The sequence below is a fragment of the Cynocephalus volans genome, chromosome 1, assembly GCF_027409185.1.
Source record: "Cynocephalus volans isolate mCynVol1 chromosome 1, mCynVol1.pri, whole genome shotgun sequence".
Classification (NCBI taxonomy): Eukaryota; Metazoa; Chordata; class Mammalia; order Dermoptera; family Cynocephalidae; genus Cynocephalus; species Cynocephalus volans.
This window is the reverse complement of record NC_084460.1, coordinates 287759048-287779654: the sequence shown is the minus strand read 5'-3', so window position 1 is coordinate 287779654 and position 20607 is coordinate 287759048. Positions and strand designations below refer to the sequence as shown.

The following is a 20607-nucleotide window of genomic DNA, read 5'->3' as shown; positions in this document are numbered from 1 at the left end:
TTTCACTTCATTTACAGGTAGGTTCTCCCCATCTCTGAGCTTGCACTCAGAAATTCTAAGGATGCTGTTAGTATCTTATGAGAGGAAAATAATTTATTTCAATACTGTTGTTCCAGTTAAAGTCCCAGCACTGAATTTTTTTGATCCAACCTTGTATCATATGCACAGTTCTAAACCAATCACTGTGGCCTTGGGGATCAAAGAATATAACTGGCCAGGCCAGTGTCATGTGCCACCCATGGTGCCTAGGAATGAAGTCAGACCTATTTAAATAACAAGAACTAGAGTCAGGAAGGAGAAGATCTCAAGGATAATTGGGATGTTTTACTACAAGAAGATGAGCTAGCTAGAAAACAAAAGAATAGTCTTCTACAGTTCTTATCTTTAAATGTATATGACCATAGTCACAATGCATAGAATGCATGTATATAGAATGCACACACTATGAACAATTTATAGAACGCACCAAATTGTGCTGTCGTGTCATAATTACTAGCATAACGTGAAGTTAACATATGAATTCTAAACAGATAATGACAGAGGCTCTGTCTTTTCCAAAGAACAGCAATTTCCCAGCAGAGGTGAAAGACCTAACTAAACGTATAAGGACAGTTTTGATGGCCACAGCTCAGATGAAAGAGCATGAGAAGGACCCCGAGATGCTGGTGGATCTCCAGTACAGCCTGGCCAACTCCTATGCGAGCACCCCCGAACTACGGAGGACCTGGCTGGAAAGCATGGCCAGGATTCACGCAAGAAATGGAGACTTATCAGAGGTGATTAGCAAAGGCTCAGTCATTCATGATTGGCATTGCCCTCTTTATCGGGACAATTGGATTTTCATTTAGAGCATGAGTTATAAAAAGTTATCATATTTGTCCACTAATCTAGATATGACCCAACTATACATTATGTACAATAAATTCACCTATAGGATTCAAGGATGCCTAACTTCAAGTAAATAAGATCAAGCAAAGGCCAGAGTCAGGGGGACTGCATTTGTGTGAAGCACAACACAGAGCTGAATGCTAAAAACTTGAGGCTAAGGAGGGAGGTGAGAAAAGTGTCTGGAAATTGAGAGTTATATAAATTAATGTTCTGTGGTTTAAAACTTCTCCCTTGCCACTGGAATGGAATGGGAAGGCTTGTCACCAGGGCAGGTAAACCCAGGCAGGGGTCATCAGTCCTCACTTGCACTAGTCTGAACTGGTCATGGAAGCAAATAACACTCCCTAGCACCATGGGAGGAGAGTCCATTGTGTGAAGATCACAAATCAATATCTAACATTTTTATGTCAGTTTGAACACTGAGTGGGTTTATTTATGGCAAGTTTCTGCACCCAAGGGCCTCTGAGCACCAAATGGGGAAGTGCTGCTGTATTCCCAGAACTATGCCCCTTTGGGGAAGAGGTTAATTTGTCTGGGGCAGTCCTAAAATCTGAAACCCTTCTAAATGCATGTGGTAATCAGGGACTCTGGAATGGAAACCAGAAGCCTGATTTCTGGTTTGGCAGCCGTTGGGTGAGTACAAAAATGAGAAACTCCGGTTCCCTTGGGCTGCCCCGAACATGGTGAAATCCTTCCATAAAACTTCAAAAGAAAAAAGCTGCGGTCATTTGGAATCTTCAGCAAGTCAAGTGTTAATATATGTTCAGCAATGTTCAGGGCTTTCTTTATAGGAGATATTAGAGAAAAATAAAATATCACACATATCCTGGTTTGGGGGAAACACGCATGTTACATCAGGTCTCACTGTTGAATCAAGTGCTAACTGGTGAGGTGACCCTTTTCAAGCAATAGAAATTTAAGAGGGGCCATTACTGGAGGTAGACAAAATTAGAGGGCAGATTATTTTTATTCCCAATTTAGATCCAGATACTGTGGTTTTAATTTTTAAAAAGAGAGAGACCTGTGGATTTAAAAAAAAAAAAAATCTAGGTTTAGACATTAAGGGAGGAAGATAATTCTGTGGGAAAATTCTTCAGGCTCCTTCATTCACCCATCTCAAAACTACATCAGAAAGAAAAAACAAACAAAAAAATCCAAGTTCTCATTTTATTCTTGATGGTAATTTTGGGGGAAATCTATTGATTCTTGTTTTCAATTCTACCCTTACAAAGGATTCAACTATATAATATGTTCTGACATGTAGTACTGACTTGCCTTGGGAGATTAGTCCTAATTAGAAAACGAGTAAAATCCATCCTCTGAACCTGTTTTCTTTGTTGCTACAGGCTGCTATGTGTTATATCCATATAGCTGCCCTCATCGCAGAATACCTGAAAAGAAAGGGTAAGATGACCGTGTGGGGGAGGGAAAATGTCCAGAAATCAGCACGCTGAAATCTAACTTAAAATTAACTTATTAATTTTAGATTTTATTAATCTGTTATGTTTCATTAAGTAACATTCACTTTCACAGATATTTCTCATTATGCTGTACTTTAAATTTTTTAACCCTATCATGCCATTAGCATATTTGTTTTATTACAACAAGGCTAACTGGATAGTCAGCTTCTCAGTTAAAATGAGAACGCCTCACTAGTTACCGATTTGTAGTTTCATATGCTTGTATTAACACAAACATGTAGCGATGTCCTAACCTCATCTTGCACTACCATAGGTTACTGGAAAATGGAAAAGATTTGCACGCCTTCCCTGCTCCTGGAGGATACCCATTCCTGTGATAGCAATCCATTACTAACAGCCCTTGGCAGAGGAAGTGAGTGACCTGTTATCCTTTACCCCCAGTGCAGAGGAAATCAGACTGCCACTTAAATTCTACTTCAAGGAAACTTTCATAAATGTATTCTTAGAAGCAAAAACTATCTCAGACCTGCATAACATACTGTGCAAAAATTTTAACCTCCTATCACTCAGAAATCCCATCCAAAATTTATGAAGTTTGATTACTGAAAAGTTCTCAGCAAACAGAACTGTGTTACCCAATATTCAGGATTATGAGTGATGGCCATATTTAGCTACCAATCTGCATGCCAGTCTGCCATTGGAATTTTACTCTGAAATTAATGAATTGTTTAAAATGGCAATAGGACTCTATTTTAATTTGTAAATGTAATAAAATTGTTTATTCAGAACAAGAGATGCAAAAATGGAGACATACAAATACTGTATATATATGTAGGACATTTTAATCTGAATGTTTCCTTTCATTTTTTTAAAGCATAAACTGTCTGACAACTTATAACATAATTTATATATAAATTTCCTTTAAATAAAAATATTCCATCTTTAATGTCGGATAGAAAAAAAGATTTTATAACAACGACTAAGGAGTCATCCTTTGTAAATATGTGGCAAAATAGTTAACACATTTAATCGACATTCTCTTGCAAAAGTTTGTTCAAGCTCAAAGTTTATGAACTGCAATCTACCTTAATTTCCAAAATGCAGTGGGAAACCCATTGTATGAACAACAGGAATACATCCTTACATGTTAAAATCAAAATATCTAAACAAAATGTAAATGGATTTTAATTGCAATATTTCAGAAACATAATTCATTCCTTATTCTTTTATATATGTGTATATTTTCTAAAAGGAGTCAGTGGATTTTGCAAATGAGACATTTGGACCGAATGACCAAAGTGACCTGTAAGACGGTGAAGTCACTTGTTTGCAGATCTGGCCTCATGGGTCATGCCCACCCTGAAATTCAGGAAAACTGATAAAACCAGGTGTCAGTTTGAGAAGTTGTGAAAACTTATGTCCCCAAGTGTTCTGTGAATCTTTAATATTCAAAAATTTTTAAACACCCACTTTCAGATCTAAGGTAATATTGGAATATAGCATGCCTATTGAGGAAAGGGTGTATTTATTTAGCAAACTTTAAAATAGGGAAGGTAGTTATTTATGATGCATTAGCACATATTCATATCCATCACCATATTATCTGAAGTTCATTGGCACGTATTTTAAATCCATAATATACTTTTATGTTACAATGTTTCTCTGAGTCAGTGAACTATCCCTTCCCTACAATGTGTACATGATAAGAATATAAATGAGTATAGGCAACTCAAGAGAGTATAACTGCCTCAGTTGTACTAATAAGTGATCATTATCCTGCAAGAAGTATGTTGTGACTTTTCCTTCTATAATCTACAGTTTAATTACTGAAGATATATTTTACAAAAAAGTAGGAATGTAAAATTTTTTTTAAAAGCAAGGATTGGATTGTAATAATTGCTATAATTATAATTTCTAGCATGTTTTGGGACTGATAATTTATATAGCCAATGAGCTGATTATTAAAAAGAAAATACTTTGCAAAAGTACTAAAAAGCACTTGCTACATGGAAGGCACTGCACTAAGCACTGTGCCGGCAATATCTCAATTAGGTGCCGGTAACAAATCTACGAGTTAGGTGCTGTTATCACCTCTTTTTTGTAGGTAAGAAGCCCAAGAAACACTAAATAACCTGCCCCAGAGCCAAAATTCAAGGGCTGGTCTGTCACTCCAGCCTGTGCTTTTAAACACTCACATTCCTCACTGATTCAGATCTGATCCCTCCTGTGGGAACATTACCGACCATTTCCAACATTATCAGCTATTTTCACAGATATCTGTAGCGTCAGGTATTTTTTAATCTTAGTGGCCAAGACACTAAAAAAATTTGAGGTTTCTAGACAATGCATATGACTGAAAATTAGCAAGTATTGAGCATTGCCTTTATAAAGCATTGACTCTGCCACATTTTTAGATATTAGTGTTTTGAATCCTTCAACATCCTTTAAAATAGATGTTAATGTCTCCATTTTAACAAAAGAGGGAAACAGGCTTAGAGAGGTTAATTAAACCAGAACATTGGAGCTACGTCTACCTACAAATCCTGTGTTCCGTTCATAATCCCACAGCTTCTTATAGAAATTATATCACCTGAAAACTTTACAAAAATTATAAAAAGGGGAACATTGTTGCCTGACAGAGAGTATTTATTAACAGTCATAATCTAACCATCTCATTGATTGTGTGAGCCTTATCCTACCACTTGTAACATCATGAAGAAAGGCATTATGTTGGCTCAAATAATTATGTTTCATTCTGCTTGGTCTTTCCAAGGCACGTTCTCCATGGGATGGCCTGCTTTCCTGAGCATTACGCCAAATATCAAAGAAGAAGGAGCAATGAAAGAGGATTCAGGAATGCAGGATACACCATACAATGAGGTTAGATTAAAATAATCTAGTGTACAGTAACTGAGTACAAAGATACATTGATTGTGATATTAAGCTACATAGGGGGGAAACAAGCTTATTCAGAATTCAGATAAAGTTACGCTACGTTTAATATGACTTAATTAGACAAAATGAAATTCATACTGACATTAAGCCAAGATTAATAGATGTCAGATTGCATTGATAAAGACTAATTTTCAATGGAAATTTAAATTAAGCTTTATTTACATCTCTAAATAGATCTGTACGTGATCAGATCTTCTATAATATCTAGTCTTTAGTCTTAATAAACGTGATAAGGGATGCCAGAAATTTTACAAGCTGGTCTCAACTTTTTTCTTTAATGCATTAGTGAGTTTATTTACAAATGTAGTTGAACAGAAAGGCTCACTAGTTACTGCAGAAAACTTCTGCTATGCAAAACACATTTAATTAATGAAAAGAAGAAGCTTTAGACGGGGAATTACTTAGCAACAATTCTGGCAAAGAAAACAGAGTTCCTTTATCAAATAAATAAAATATTTCATATGCTAATATTTTTTAAATCATAATGTTATACAGGTGGAAAAAGGATACAGAAAGGAAATTTTGGGGGTGAACTTTAATGAAATTTTTATATATGGTTCTACATCAATTTAGTGTACATTTCAAATAAATACAGTAAATGCAACTACATATTTATATTAACTATTTCAAATAATGTTTAAGAATCTTTTCTTTAAAGTCATTTATTAAAACATTCCAACAATATCATATGTTTGCTTTAGAGCTCCTATAATTCAGTTCAGTTAAACATTCACTAAACCACTAGTACATGTGAGGTATTGAGCTGGGAAACAAAGATAAATAAGTCATGATTGCCACTCTCAAAGAGTTTAGAATCTTAAGAAAGGCATAATTCCTTTGGGGTGGGGAATGGCCAGTCAAAAACAGATGCCCAGTAACTATAAATCTAGGCATCATATATGGATACAATTAAAAGGGGAACAATTTTTCACATGAAAGTAGTCAGAGTGGAGTTGGATAGGACATAAATAGAAGCTCTCCGTATCTTTGTGCTGGGTCTTGACATTTGATAGGACTTGAAGGTGTCAAATGAGGAATAAGGTTCTTGTAGGTGCAGCAACAACATGGGCAAAAGCATGTGGAGGGAGAAGGTATTCTAAAAATGGAGCAGTGCGGTGAGGTATGGTTTGGTCACTGCAAAGTCAATGCCAGGGTGTTGAAAGAAGGGGACACAGAAAGAAAGGCTGGTGCTTCATTGTGGAGCTCCTGGAATGCCAGTCTAGGGAGTTTGGACAGCAGTTCTTAGACTAGAGTTCCCACAAAGGTTTAGGGCAGTACAGATCTCATGATCATATTTATGTTTTAGAAAGAAACACTGCTGGAGAGCAGTAAATGGAGAGGGAACACAGCTTCACCAGAAAATTACTGCAGGGGTCTGGGAATGATGTAATAGGGGTCGCATTTAAGTGAGTGACAGTGAGAATAGAAAGACCTAGACAGATCTGAAGGCATTCCATAGGTTTGAATTAGCACTTTGGGGTACCCATTAGATGATGGTAGTGAGGGAAATGGAAGAATCCAAGATGACACCACCATCCTTTACTGGGTTGTAAATCCCCTTAGCAAAGATAGGGAACACAGGAATCCTGCTAGGAAAAAACTTAGCAGTGCAACAGTTTTGCAACCAAGTTCCAGAGATGAGCCACAACTTTAACCACATAAATCTCATTTTGATTGGGGGAATTGCAGAATATCCTGGTGGAGCAGCTGTACATGTGTGTGGAATTTCTTTGGAAGTCTGAGCGGTATGAACTCATCGCTGAGGTCAACAAGCCCATCATTGCTGTCTTCGAGAAGCAACGAGACTTCAAAGTGGGTATTCTAACCCCCCGGAGAAAAAAATATGTGTCCCGCTCCAAATTAGAAAATTACTTACAATTTTCAAACGTAAAAGGTCCCTTTATATGTCCATATCATCTTCATGAAACCCTTCAATTTATGATTTCAGAAATTGTCAGATCTCTACTACGACATTCACCGGTCATATCTAAAAGTGGCAGAGGTGGTGAACTCAGAGAAGCGGCTCTTTGGTCGCTACTATCGTGTGGCATTTTATGGGCAGGTAGGTTCAACAGAAGCATCGTAGCCTATCAGTTGTGCTGAGCAGTCAGCTGTAGTCGTTCATTCTTTATAAGACACCTAACTGCTTGTGCTGATAAATTGAGGGGGTGTGGGAGTGGGTGTGTCTGAGTACATTTGAGTGTTTCTCCCAATGTGAGGGTCTATGTGTTTGCCCATAGGAATGTACTAAGCTGGGAAACGAATAAGCAGAGAAATCTATGGGCCTTCATGCAGATCAGGCTAAAAACAGTGATTTGTAATTTGCTGGAGAAAGAGGGGTGCTTATTTTCAGCCTCCTGTTCTTCCCAGTTCACCCAAAAATATCTAATTATAGGTTTATGTCATATATTAAATTCAAATTAAATGGAACATGTTTTAAGAAATGACATTCATCGCTTTCTAGGAAGTAAAAGGATTCTTAGGGGCTCCATTATATCAAATCTTTGACTTTTTACAATCATGCAATTTCTTTCTCCTGCTTTCAAACTATCACTGTTTCTAAGCAGATCACTATATGGTTGCTTTGTTTCCTGTATTGCAGGTCAAGGTTAATTTTAAAGTTATCTTTTCCAGTGTACTGCACAAGTAATAAACAAGACTGAAAATAGTGGCTAGCCATAAGCATTGGCCTGAAAGTGAACATATTACGTTTTAATTATGAATGTCTCTGAGCAGTGCTTTAAATGGGATACCCAGGCACACCACCTTGGTTTTTGTTTGTTTGTTTGTTTGTTTGTTTGTTTGTTTGTTTGTTTGTTTCAGGAAGGCTTTTGACTCTATTATATTCCAGCTCAAGTATTTCAGATGGTTGCTCTTGTAGATAAACAGTCCATTCATTTATTTTCACAGTTCCAATGACTCTAGGACCTCTTACCTCCTTTCCCACCTCATGTAAGGCACTCTTCTTACACACTCACACTCAGCCTCTTGTTCTCCTCAGAATCTTTTAAGGCTGCAGCTAAGGAGTCAAATCCAGTGTGGTTATTCTAGAACATTTCCTATTGAAGTCTTTTGAAAAACATAAAAGTTTCCTGTAATCACCAAAGGCAACTTAAAAACTAAGTTCTGCATTAATACAGATCGTTTCTACCTGGAAAAGAAACTGTCACCGAGTAGCCACTTTTTCATAAACAAATTAGTCCAACCTGGATTCTTCTCACAGCACAGCAGCATCAGGATTATAGAGACAGAGAAATCCAGTGGTGTGAGGAACAGAGATCTGCAGAGACAGTCTATGGAAAAAGCTAAATTTAGACATTGTGGGGGTCCGTGGAAAAGAAACGGAACTATCTGCAGTGATAGTGTATACTGGGGGAGAGAGGTGTGGGGATCTTTAGGAGAGGACGAAAGAGAAGCCATGAAGAAAATATGCAATTTGTGACCTTGGTGAAACATTAGCAAGAAAAAATGGCAGAAAACCCCATCGTGAAGGGGATGTGGGACTTGAGGAATTGAAGGGGAAATATAGGGTTTCAAGGGAGATGGCTACAGGCTAACTGAACAGCACAGTAGCCCACAATGTGTGCATTTGGCTAAACCAGATATGACTCTACAACTCTTCAAGACATCTTTCCAGTGAAAAGGAATGAATTACCATTAATACCCTGGTCATGAAAACCAGATTGCTTACCTGATGGTTTCTCCAACCAGTATCTGAAATATAGGCCATTAATTAGGTGGAAACAAATCATGCTGCTTTTCAACTAGTTTTTAATGCAGATGTTTACTCTTTTCTCCTTTTGGTCTTGATTGTTTCAGGCTGTGGTAAGTTTGCTCTCTTCACTTGCATGCTCTAATAATCCTCACACTTCCCTCTGTATGGTTTTACTGAACCTTAACTTTTTTTGTGCAAATCAACGTTTGGTATAAAGGGTGAGATAACCTTGCTTTTGTTCATTTTAGAGTCATCCTGCATTTCTTGAACTAAATTGTGTTTATTCCAGTTATCTGAATTACAAAAATGTATTCTTTGTTTTTCATAAATATTATCTCTCTGCACAAACATAGATGTAGCCTGAAAGCCTTACACACACATGCACACACACACACAGGCACACACACAGATAAGTTTATGTAGAGTAGACTAAGCATTGGACATAGCCTTCTTATTTCAGGCCACTGTGAGTTGCAGCTTATTAAGAAGACCAGGGTGGTCAGAATTTCAGAAGGTGGAATGATGGCTGTAGAGGGGCACATTCCCAGGGTTGTGAAAGGACCATTCCGCTTTCTAAAGCAGTATCTTGGAGAGACAGGACTTTCTATAACAGTGAGCACTGAACATTCTCAGATACCATGGTATTGACTCCCAGCACAAAAGATGAACACAGGAATAAATCTTGACCCAATAGTTCAGGTTAAGTTTTCAGAGATGCAGAAAGAAGTGAGGTAAGAAATTTGGAGAATAAGCCAAGGCAGAAATAACCTGCCAGTACTTAGAACTTTGTGACAAAGAAGAATTTTCTTTGTACTCTTTTGAAATATATGCAATTGCCTATAACCAACCAATTTTTTTACCTGTGAAAATGACAACTTCATATGGTTCAACATAATTATTGTTGATGAAGCTGGAAAGAAAAATTCTTTCAATATCCACATGATGTCTGTGCACATTCAACTCTACTTGTCTGACCAATGCATACTTTTTTGTAATTCTTTGACTTCCTTCCCACATCCACACCATACCAGTATTTTCTACTTTCATTTATAAGTTTGGGGTCATGGGTCCTTAACTCACATACTAAAAGAATACTTGAAAACCCCTGTACTAAATAGACTGAGGGGACAATGGGGAAGGATTGGGGAGATCTACTTTCAAATGACCTGACTTTGTTCTTTTTGCAGATCCCTCAGTAAAGTGTGCTGATTGTACACCTGACTTTTTATTAATGCTGCTGTACTTTCAATTGTCTTTTATAAATAATTCCAATCTGAGCTTAAAAGACAAGGGGTTTTGTTAAATCTGCAGTCCTGAGAACGTGTCTAAGCATGGCACCTCGTAGGCTCAACCCCCAACTGCCTTTGAACAAGAACTATAGGAGGTCGTCCTGATAAGCAGCAAATTAGAGCCACAGTCATAATTGTTCAGATGACATTCAAGATGCCTGACCCAAGACACCAAATGGGGAATGTGAACTGTGGTACTCAGCGGGAGCCAGCAGCACACATCACTTGACACATGATGACAAATAAATACCAAAAAGCCATGAACATTCCCCCGAACATGTGCAGAATGAAGGTTCCAGACAGCTAAAATAAAATCTAAACTACATGATTAGCATAATCCCTGTGGTCAGAAATAATTTCGTATTCATGATGGTGCTTTATTTCCCTGTAAAACTCACCTTTTAATATCCAAATTGATGTGTCTTATGATCATGTTAAAAAGATTACAGAGATATAATATGCAGTAGGCTCTTTGCCCCCACAAAGGCCTTTGGGTACGTGATTTAGTGTCCTATGTGAACTAGTGCTTTCGCTTTATCATATTGACTAGGATATTGAATATTAATTGTGTCTGCAATGAGCCAGACACTGGAAAACAAGTTGAAAGCTATTCTTTTACAGCAGTAACTTTAAATAATGCAAGTTTTTCATAGCATGAATTTTCTAATGCAACACCTGGCATCATTGGCTATGGAAATTTTACACGAAGCAGCCTATATAAAGCATCCCCCGAAGTGTCCCTGAAGTTTTTATTTACAGAGTAATGAAACAGCAGTAATGATCAAACATCAGTTGTAATTAATGAAATCCTTAGGCCCTGGTATTTAGCATGAAAGCAAGCAAGCGAATGCCCATTGCGTAACTTAAAAGATCAGATGCCCTGGAATTAATTAAATGAAAGACCTGGGGGGATTGTATTCTCTTCATCAAGGGATATAGATTCCATGATTCTCAGTCATGCCTACATGTGTATAGATGCATCTCAGAACCTTCACAGAAAAGGAATTAGGGGGAGAAGGGAAGGTGCATGTGTAGCTTGCAAAACCAAAACCCCCATCCCCAATCTCAGATGTGACACTCCCTTCCAGCTCCTCACCTACATGAAAGTCACCGATCCACACTGCATATAGAGAGAGTTAGATGTGATAACTGTGTTCATATTTATATGGAACCATTTCTTTGTATTCTTGTAGCTTAATTTCTCTTAGCTTTAGCCTGTTATTATTTTCTGACCCATCTTTTGCACTCTAGATTCCTCTCTGAATGCATTCTTTTGTTTGTGAACTTTGAATTAGTAGAATACAATAGGAGGGGCACTTATATTTGACATTCCACTGATGATCCAGGGCATTGCAAGATTCTGAAGTACCTGCAAAACATCTCAGAAGGAGTCAATGATTTTAGTTGACAGTTTAATGACGTACATTTTTATCATAATTTACTACATTGAAGTTTCATAATTCATGCATGTTGACTTTCCTGGCTCTAAAGTCAGTTGACTTTAAAGTCCTTGTTTAACTAGAATGTCTTGTTTCCAAGCCATGGTAGATGAGGGCGTTTATTGCATTATAAAATTATGCTTTAAAAAATCAAACTAGCAAAGGAAATGTAGAGGTCACATTTCCCATGGCCTTAAAAAGTAGTCAACTCACAACCTTGGAGCTAAAGCAAAAGAGAAACTGGTTGTCATCACCCTATGTCCCTGTTTATAAATCACTTATTCCATAGACAAAGCTGAAACTAAAGCCGTCCTTCAGATCGTGCTCTGTAACTCAGTGGGCTTTGCTTTGACAGTTCCCTGTGTTTAAGGTAATCACGCATTCCTAGCAACTTCAGACCTGCCATTTGTCTGGCTCCAGAAGCTCTTTACACAAATGCCTGGCAGACAGCAGATTAAATTCTTTATTCTGCTATTCCAGCTCCTTCTTACTCATTTTATAAAATAGTCTCCATAGGTTTACATGTCCACACTCTTTAAAAAACAATTCTAAACACTGTTTCTTTCTGATTGATCACTGGCCAAAATATTGAAATGAGCGCCAGTAGACCTTTTATAATAAGGAAAATTGTAGTGCCCATGAAAGAGAAGGTACAGGTATGTATTTTTCAGCACTGAAAACTGAGTTAAGCTGTTGCCCTGCATAGGAGCCAGAACTCAAATTGCTTTATGGACACAGAATTTTCTTCTTCTGCGTTGTCACCATCATAACCATCATCATCATCATCACGGTCACCATCCATCACCCTCATAGCCAACACTCACCAAAGGCCTCCTGTATACTAGCGCTGTCCTAAGGGCCTCCCAGTACATTGCTGAGTCTGTTTTTCCCGTCCTACAGTCTAGGGAGTAAGGATGAAAGAAAATCACAGGTTATGACCAAGGCCACAAAAATCATGATAATGACAATAAAAACTTACTTTCCGCCACTCATTTTCTGCTAACTCTGGTTTCGAAAATTTGTCAGGGAGAAAATTCACCGTGAAAATGTCTTTCCTGACTAGTTTTCACACTATGGTGAAAAAAATCTTTTCCTGAAACTTGGAGACATTTTTCTCATTGGAATTGAAGTTGTGAATGTTGCTTTAGCTTTGGCCCTGTGAGGATTCTGGTTGATAGCTTTAGAAGTCTTATTTCTCTGATGTGTCAGTCTGTCAATTTTAGCCACTAACTTCTGACCTTGAAGCAGACAAAATTCCACAAAGACAGCAACAGAAAGAAACATAGCAGGCTGGAAGTCATGTGAGACTGGGGTCAGACCTCACTTTCCCCTACTGTCCAGATGAATGAAAATGTATAATCACTTTTTAGCAGTTGGTCTTGAACATTTCTCAAAGAAATTATTCAATAAAAACACCTTTATTAGAAGCAATGGAATCTTTGCTAGTTATACCTAGAGCAAATATACCTTTTTGATATGTATGCCCACTAAGAACTATTTCATTCATCGTTAGCAAATATAAGCAAGTATAAAGTGGCCACCTCCTAAAGGCCTGGCAATGTGGGAAACACCGGGCATGCAGTGTTGAACAAGACATATTTCCTGCCTTTAGAAAGACCAAAGTCTATTAGGGAGATGCACAAAGAAACAGGCGATTACTGCTTGACAAGAACTGTGCTGAGGAATGGACCTTGTTCATTGGCTCCTGCAAATGGACAGCGACAGCCCAGTTATGATACAAAGTATCCTGTTAATGATGATCACTTTTTCATGTATGAAAGTGCTTTACAAGTGTAAGGCACCATACAGATGTGAGTTTAATCATTGTTCTTATATTGCCTCCCATCATCCATGAAAAATACAGCATTGAAACCTTTTCTCCATCATTTTTTACATATAATTTTTTACGTATAATGAGTGTTTTTAAAGAGTCAAAAATGATTTTTTTAGATATGGCTAAGTTTCCTTTTGACCCCCAGTATCTTCCTCGGACCTCAAAAGCCATTTTCTCAAGGTGGACTCTGCAGTCAGAAGAAACCAGATGCACCTGGATTCTTAACTCCCAAGTTAATCTAGGATTCTGAGGCCACACTGTATTCCACAGGAAAAATGCTTCTGTGTCTCTTCGAAGTGAAGGAATTATAAATATTGCCTCACTTAGTTATCTTCAGATGATGGAATCTTCCCTTCCCCTGCTTCCAACCAGACAAATAAATTAAGAGAAGCGAAAACCTACTTGCTCCTGTGGAATAAAAATGTTGACATGGTTGCTTATTAATCGTAGAAGGTCTAGGTTTTAAGGAATGTAAAAGATCTATTAGTGTAGTAAATTGAATGATTGAGTTATATATAGCTAAATTGCCTCAGTTCCCTGAAGTCATATTAATGTAAAGTTATTTTTTAAACAGCAGGACTTGGGAGAACACCACATATAATTTCTGCTATGACAACAATATAAAGTGTCGTGGTCTTTCATCTAAGGTGATGTGGGATGCTTGTCTACCCATTTCAGTTCCTTTACACACCATACAATGTTTACTACGCTAGTTTCAAAGACTTGTAGAAGACTTTATTAAAAATGATATTCTCAATAATGCCCCAAATTACTCCACACTTTGTGTTCTATCCCAGGCCGCCACAAGAGGGCATTCTTTCCCCAAAATATATGCAAGCAGCTATTACCATTGACTTCTATAGAGAGCGAAAATATGTGTAAAATATGTATAAGATATTCCACGAGGTTCTTTGGCCTAGCTAGGGAATATTTACATTAATGTCTAATTGTAATACGATATTTTGTTTTCTTCACATGGTTCTTTGATGTTGAATTTTATAGGATGCTAATCAATGGCTTGGATGACAAACAAAAGACTGAGTGTATTTTTTAAGTAAATGGCTTTTTGTTTTGCTTCTCATTTGTAATTGGAGTTCTCTAATAAAATTTGTGGTTCATTATGTGTCTTCCATAGGGTTTTTTCGAAGAAGAAGAAGGTAAAGAATATATTTATAAAGAGCCTAAACTGACAGGTCTTTCTGAGATTTCGCAAAGACTACTCAAGCTCTATGCAGATAAATTCGGAGCAGACAATGTGAAGATAATCCAAGATTCCAACAAGGTAGAGGAAAATCAATATTCATGCAAGTACTAAGAATTGACTTAATTTTTTAAAAATTCTTAGCTGTATTTATTAAGTCTTAATTTTCTGCCTGATTTTGCAAAGTAAACTACCAAAACTATTTTGAGTGTTTTGTTTGGTTGTTTGGTTGTGGTTGGTAGCTGATTTTTTTTTAATCAAAAACATTATAAGTGTTTATTAGAACAACTTTTAGGTCATCTTAGAAACATTATACATGTTTTTCTAAGATGACCTAAAAGTTACTAAATTATTTCTCCCATAGGATATTTATATTTGAATAGCAATCAAAGCATTAAAGTGATCGGGCCTAAAGTGGAATTGGAGAAAACTGCAAGTTGAAAATATTTATTCAGTCAAGGAGGTCTTTCTGGGTCATACCAGTTTTGAAAGCTGTCCTCAGTGATAGTAGCAGACTTGCTGGTTACATCGCAGTAACCTGTGAACATCCAATTAACCTCCTGTTGGCTCTAGAAAACAAATGCTTACATCCTGTACTCAATCTTCCTATGTCCTCTCATTCATTTAGCCAACCTCTATTAAGCACTTACTGCATACCAGGTCCAGAAGTAGGAGCCGGGGCATACAGAATCTCCTCCTTCCAGAGCTCACAGTTCACACGGAGCTAAGAAGAGAAGAACTTGTGCAAACAGCTAATTAAATAGAATGCGATAAAGGACCTCCAGAGAGTTATGGTCCAAATTGTGCAGGGAAAGCCCAGGGTAGGGGCCTCCCTGAACTGCTCATTCCTGGTTGGACAACAGTACATAGAAGAGGTGATATTTGAGCTGGGAATTGCAGGGGAGGTGTTTGCTGGAAGCAAAGGGCGTTCTGAGAAGCCGAGCACATGCAGTGGCAGGGAGGATTGAAAGAGAGAGATGTGTTTAGAGAATGGAAGGTCTTTGAAACACAGGTTGGGCATAAGATGGAGCTGGAAAAGCTGATTTATTCCCAATGGTATAGGGTTCTACTGGGTCACAGAAGGGGTCTTTTTGTTTCCTGTCCTCTTTTACAAAGCTGGTACTTAGAGGGGTCTGGGTATGAGATCCCTGGGTCTGGGCAGAAGTTGTTGGGAATGTGTTTGTCATTATCCTCCTTAGCTTGAAAGGTACAATCACCTTCCCCATAAAGGCAGATGGAGCTAGAACTACTGTAGTAGTGGCATTCCTAAGAAGGAAGTGTAGACAGAGTTCCTGGGGATGAGAAAAATGCCATTCGTATTTGGTGCCAGAACAACTGAAGTCTTCATTCCACTATCCCACCACTTTTCAGCTGGTCACCTTGGAGAAATTAGCTGGCCACTCTGAACCTCCATTTTTTAATCTATAAAATGGTTATGATTATACACACCTTAATGGTGTACTTATTGATAGCATTACAAATAAGTTCATGAGGTCCCTCAAATATCTGAAATTGGACAGGCAATGATGGGTAGACAGATGGAGAAAATCAGAAGTGTGAAAACTCTTCAAAGTATCATTGGAAAAGAGGCTGAGAATTGTCTCTTCCAACCTCAAAGGAGACCAAGAGCAGTTCCCAGGCTTTTCTTAGGACCCCCAGCCTGTCTTTCTTACTCTTTGTCAAGACTGCTCACCAAAGCAGAGTTAGTTAAGAAAGTGCATAGAGTGGTTTGTTGCAGATAAGAGAAGGAATCTGAGATGTTGAAAATAAAAATATTTGCAATCATGTAATAAGCTAATCAGTCGATCTGCTAAATACACAAGGAACTTCTCTCCATATTACAGCCCAAAGCCAATGACCCCAGTCCAGGTTCATGTCTACATCATGGAGGGGAAAAGAGATATATTGCCACCCTCAAGAAGGTTGCATTCTGGAAAAAACCATTTGGACATTCATTACAGAAGAGAAAGAAAATAAAAGGTCACATAATATGCCACAGTTGGCCCCTTATGTTGCAAAAGCCCCAGCAACTTGGCGAGCTGGCTCCAATCCTACCACAATCTGGCAGCCTGACCACAGTCCAGCCAGTTACTCTTTCTGTGGTCCCACCCAACTCTGAAATGATATGATTGCCCATTTTTCTCCAAGGGGAGAGGGCCAGCCTCCTCAGAGTGCTCACTGAGGGAACAAGGGCTTCCTGTCCTTCCATATTAGTCTGTTTCTGTTGCTTATGACAGAAATACCTAAAACTGAGCAATTTACAAAGAAACAATATATATCATTTGCAGTTTCAGAGCTGGGAAGTACCACGTTCAGGGAACACGTCTGGTGAGAGCTTTGTTGGTAGGTAGTGATTCTTCACAACAAAGCAGGGTGTCACATGGTGACAATGGCAGAGCAGAGAGAAAGCTGACTCCTCACTTGCTCTCCTTCTACAGCCATCAGAACCACACCCGTGACCACCATTAAACCACCGGTGGATGAGTCCATTCATGAGGGCACAGTCCTCACAATCCAATCACCTCTTCAAGGCCCCACCTTTCAATGACCATAGTAGGATTTCCCACCCTTATCACACTGTCACAGTGGGAGCTGAGTTTCTATTACCCAGAACTTGGGGGACACACTTGAATCCAGAGCACCTGCTCTCAGGAGCATCTTACTCACCACTCCATTTCCATCCATTATGTGTTGACACAGGTAAATCCCAAAGAGCTGGACCCCAAATATGCTTACATCCAGGTGACCTACGTCACCCCATTCTTTGATGAAAAAGAAACAGAGGACCAGAGGACAGACTTCGAGATGCACCACAACGTCAACCGCTTTGTCTTCGAGACGCCCTTCACGCTGTCGGGCAGGAAGCACGGCGGTGTGGCCGAGCAGTGCAAGCGACGCACCGTGCTCACAAGTAGGTGCAGGCAGAGCGGCGGCCACCTGCCACACGCAACCTGCCACAGTGCGGGCCCCTCCGTCATCCGGGATCCCTGGGGATCGAGGGTTATTTCAATCCTGCCATTAAGCGCCCGAAATGTGTGCTGCCCTTGAAATGTGTGCCAGGAAACGCAGATGTCACCCTCGTTATTCTTAAGAGGGAGACCCTTGAGAGGTCAACCAGAGGAGAGACTGTCGATGGAGTTACTTTACACACCTCTCCCCTTAGATCGTACAGTCATAAGGGTCATGGTGTCGGTGCCTTGGGAAAGGCACGAGGCACTCTGAACCCTCCTCTCGTCGTCTCTCCTGTCTCCCTCAGTCTACCTTCAATGGCTTCGGGATTAGCAGCTCTCATCCCTGTGTGCTTTGGGACAAGATTCTGTACCACTGTGGGATTCAGATTCTTCATCTGTAAAATGAATGCAGATGTTGATCTCCAGCATCCCCCCCCCGGTGCGATCTAGATCCATGCTACGAGCTAGTCATCCTTTCATTTACTCAGCACACATTTAGTGAGTGCCTGCTAGGTGCTGGGCACCGTTCTAGATAAGGCAATTCACATAAATAAAGTAAAAATGTGATGCTTGCCCTCAAGGTGCTCACAGTCTGGTAGAAGAAAGAGGCCAGTAAAGCAAGAATTTTGGGTGAGCACAGCATGGGAACGAAATGGGAACACACAGTGGGGGCTCCTAGGGCCTACTGTGGGGAAAGATGAGCAAAGATGTGCTGGAGGAAATGATACGTCAACTGTCTTGAGAGATGGGCAGTCCTGATTATGCAGCAGACACCTCAGTAGCACTGACATCCAGACTATGAGACCCATTCACCGTCAGTAAACTTACCCAGAACTTTTGTAATTAAAAAACTCTAGAGCAGAGCTATTATACTGTATGGCATTCAGTATATTTAAGCATTCTTTATTGTGGTTTAGTGCAGTTTTTATCTGAATTCCATGTTGCAGTGGAAGCTATCATCTTTTCAGGGTTTAGAGGCTTTCAGGTCTTAATACAACCCTGAGAACGCACACATGTTAGACAGAGAAGGGCAGAAGAGCTTGCCAGGCCAAAGCAGCACCAGCAAAAGCTACGAGCTACAAGACAGGATGGGGTGGAGAGGAAAACATAACTGACATACACAAAAAGCATGCAGAATGGATGTGCTGTCTGCCATGAAGTGATATAAGATCCTTTGGGCCTTCAGGGGAATCTTTGACTCTTCACTTGCCCACAACCTTTAACTCCTTTTGTGTGGCTTCTGTGCAGCGAGTCACTTGTTCCCCTATGTGAAGAAGAGAATACAAGTCATAAGCCAGTCGAGCACAGAACTGAATCCTATTGAAGTGGCAATTGATGAGATGTCCAAGAAAGTGTCTGAGCTTAATCAGCTTTGCACCGTGGAAGAGGTGGACATGATCAGACTGCAGCTTAAACTCCAAGGAAGTGTCAGCGTAAAGGTGAGTGAGTGTCACTCTGAGCCGAAGTGCACATAACCAGTGAAACCCGGCATTAAATGCCCTGGGAATTTTTTTACAAAGGATATAAGAATTTTTTTCTATTTGTGATGCCATCCAACACTTTAACCTGGGTCTTTTAAATTATGTTTAGTTGCCCAGCCAGCTACCAAAAAAAAAATTGTGTCTAATTGTAAATGCACATTGATGATGCCAAACACCTATAGATACGTCTGTCTTAAGTTAACCTATAGTCTTTCTTAAGTTGAGCTGAAATAAAATTTCTTCCTTAACCCTCTCACCCCATCTTCTCTGGGTGAACTACGTTCTATATCTGCATCCTAACAAATGAACAAACTAATAAGTAAACATGGCACTCTTGTACACATCTGTCATTAAGAGCCTTATAAAACTGTTCCAAAATAAATTCTAAAAATAATGTTTACTGGTTTATAAAATGTGCATGAGTGTTTATCTGCTAGAGCCCAACGGGAAGCAGATGCATGCTCACAGTAGGCGATTGAGGAGAAGAGAATAAATAAACTATTTGCAAAAGTGTGAGCAGCATTTAGAAAACCAGCAAGGGCTGGCACAGGGGCTAGCAACACTCAGGGGGTGTTACCACCTCTGAACCTGAAGACAGACAGGCATGGCCTCTGCTAGGGGACCCCAAGGAAAAGGCCTTGGGGCACAATACCCTGACCAGGGCCCGGACTAGGTAAGACAAGTCAGGCACTCAGCTTGGACAATTTAAGGGAGACCCAAACAATTCAGTAATCAATATAAAATAATGTTTTAATACAATATTTTTAAAAATCAAACTTAATGCCAAAAATCCAAAATGAACAAAAATAAAGGCCAGCCAGTAACAGTGCCCTGCCGAGCAGTACTGGAACCTGAGGCAAAAGGAAAAATTAGTGATACTAGTCATGACACTGACTGCAATCTCCTCTTTCCTGCCTCTTTTGTGTGTCCCCCACTGGCTAACTCAAAAAAAAAAAAAAAAAAAAAAAGTCCAGGGAAGGCGAGGGAGCCATCATTGTCCTATGCCATACAGACGGCCTCCCTAAAGATATAGCTGAGTGGAGGAAAGTGGAAATCAGATCTGGAGACGATCTGGCAACACAAAGTCTGCTACATCCACTACAGTTTCCTGCATCTACCGCACTAGCAATGGCTAGTGGTCACAGGCATATGAAGTCAGCTCTAATACAGCACTGGTTTCCTTCTTCTTTTACCGTGCTTCCTCCCAAGGGCCATAGCCACATTAAAGGGTTATATGCACTAAGGTACCGGGACTCTGCCACTAGTGTGAGCCTACTCGTGTGAATGTGAACAGAACGTGGCATTGTGCATTCAATCAGCAAATCTAATAAATGCCTGCTCAGGCCGAACCCAAGCCAGGCTGTCAAGCAGACACAGTCAACAGTGATTCCCAGGGCAGTGTGCACACCGCCGCCACTGGGGATGCCTTCTCA

General features: G+C 39.4%; 1 protein-coding gene across 3 annotated transcripts in view; it reads left to right on the top strand.

Moving 5' to 3' along the window:
* Positions 1-20607, top strand: part of DOCK10 (dedicator of cytokinesis 10) — a 263202-nt gene that overhangs the window by 238453 nt on the left and 4142 nt on the right. For all 3 annotated transcript variants that reach the window (XM_063115061.1, XM_063115054.1, XM_063115070.1), the window contains exons 45-53: positions 561-776; positions 2235-2292; positions 2623-2721; positions 5083-5189; positions 6954-7076; positions 7213-7326; positions 14677-14823; positions 17443-17653; positions 18942-19132. In XM_063115061.1, the coding sequence (XP_062971131.1) occupies positions 561-776; positions 2235-2292; positions 2623-2721; positions 5083-5189; positions 6954-7076; positions 7213-7326; positions 14677-14823; positions 17443-17653; positions 18942-19132 (1266 nt within the window). The remainder of the gene's footprint in view (positions 1-560; positions 777-2234; positions 2293-2622; positions 2722-5082; positions 5190-6953; positions 7077-7212; positions 7327-14676; positions 14824-17442; positions 17654-18941; positions 19133-20607) is intronic.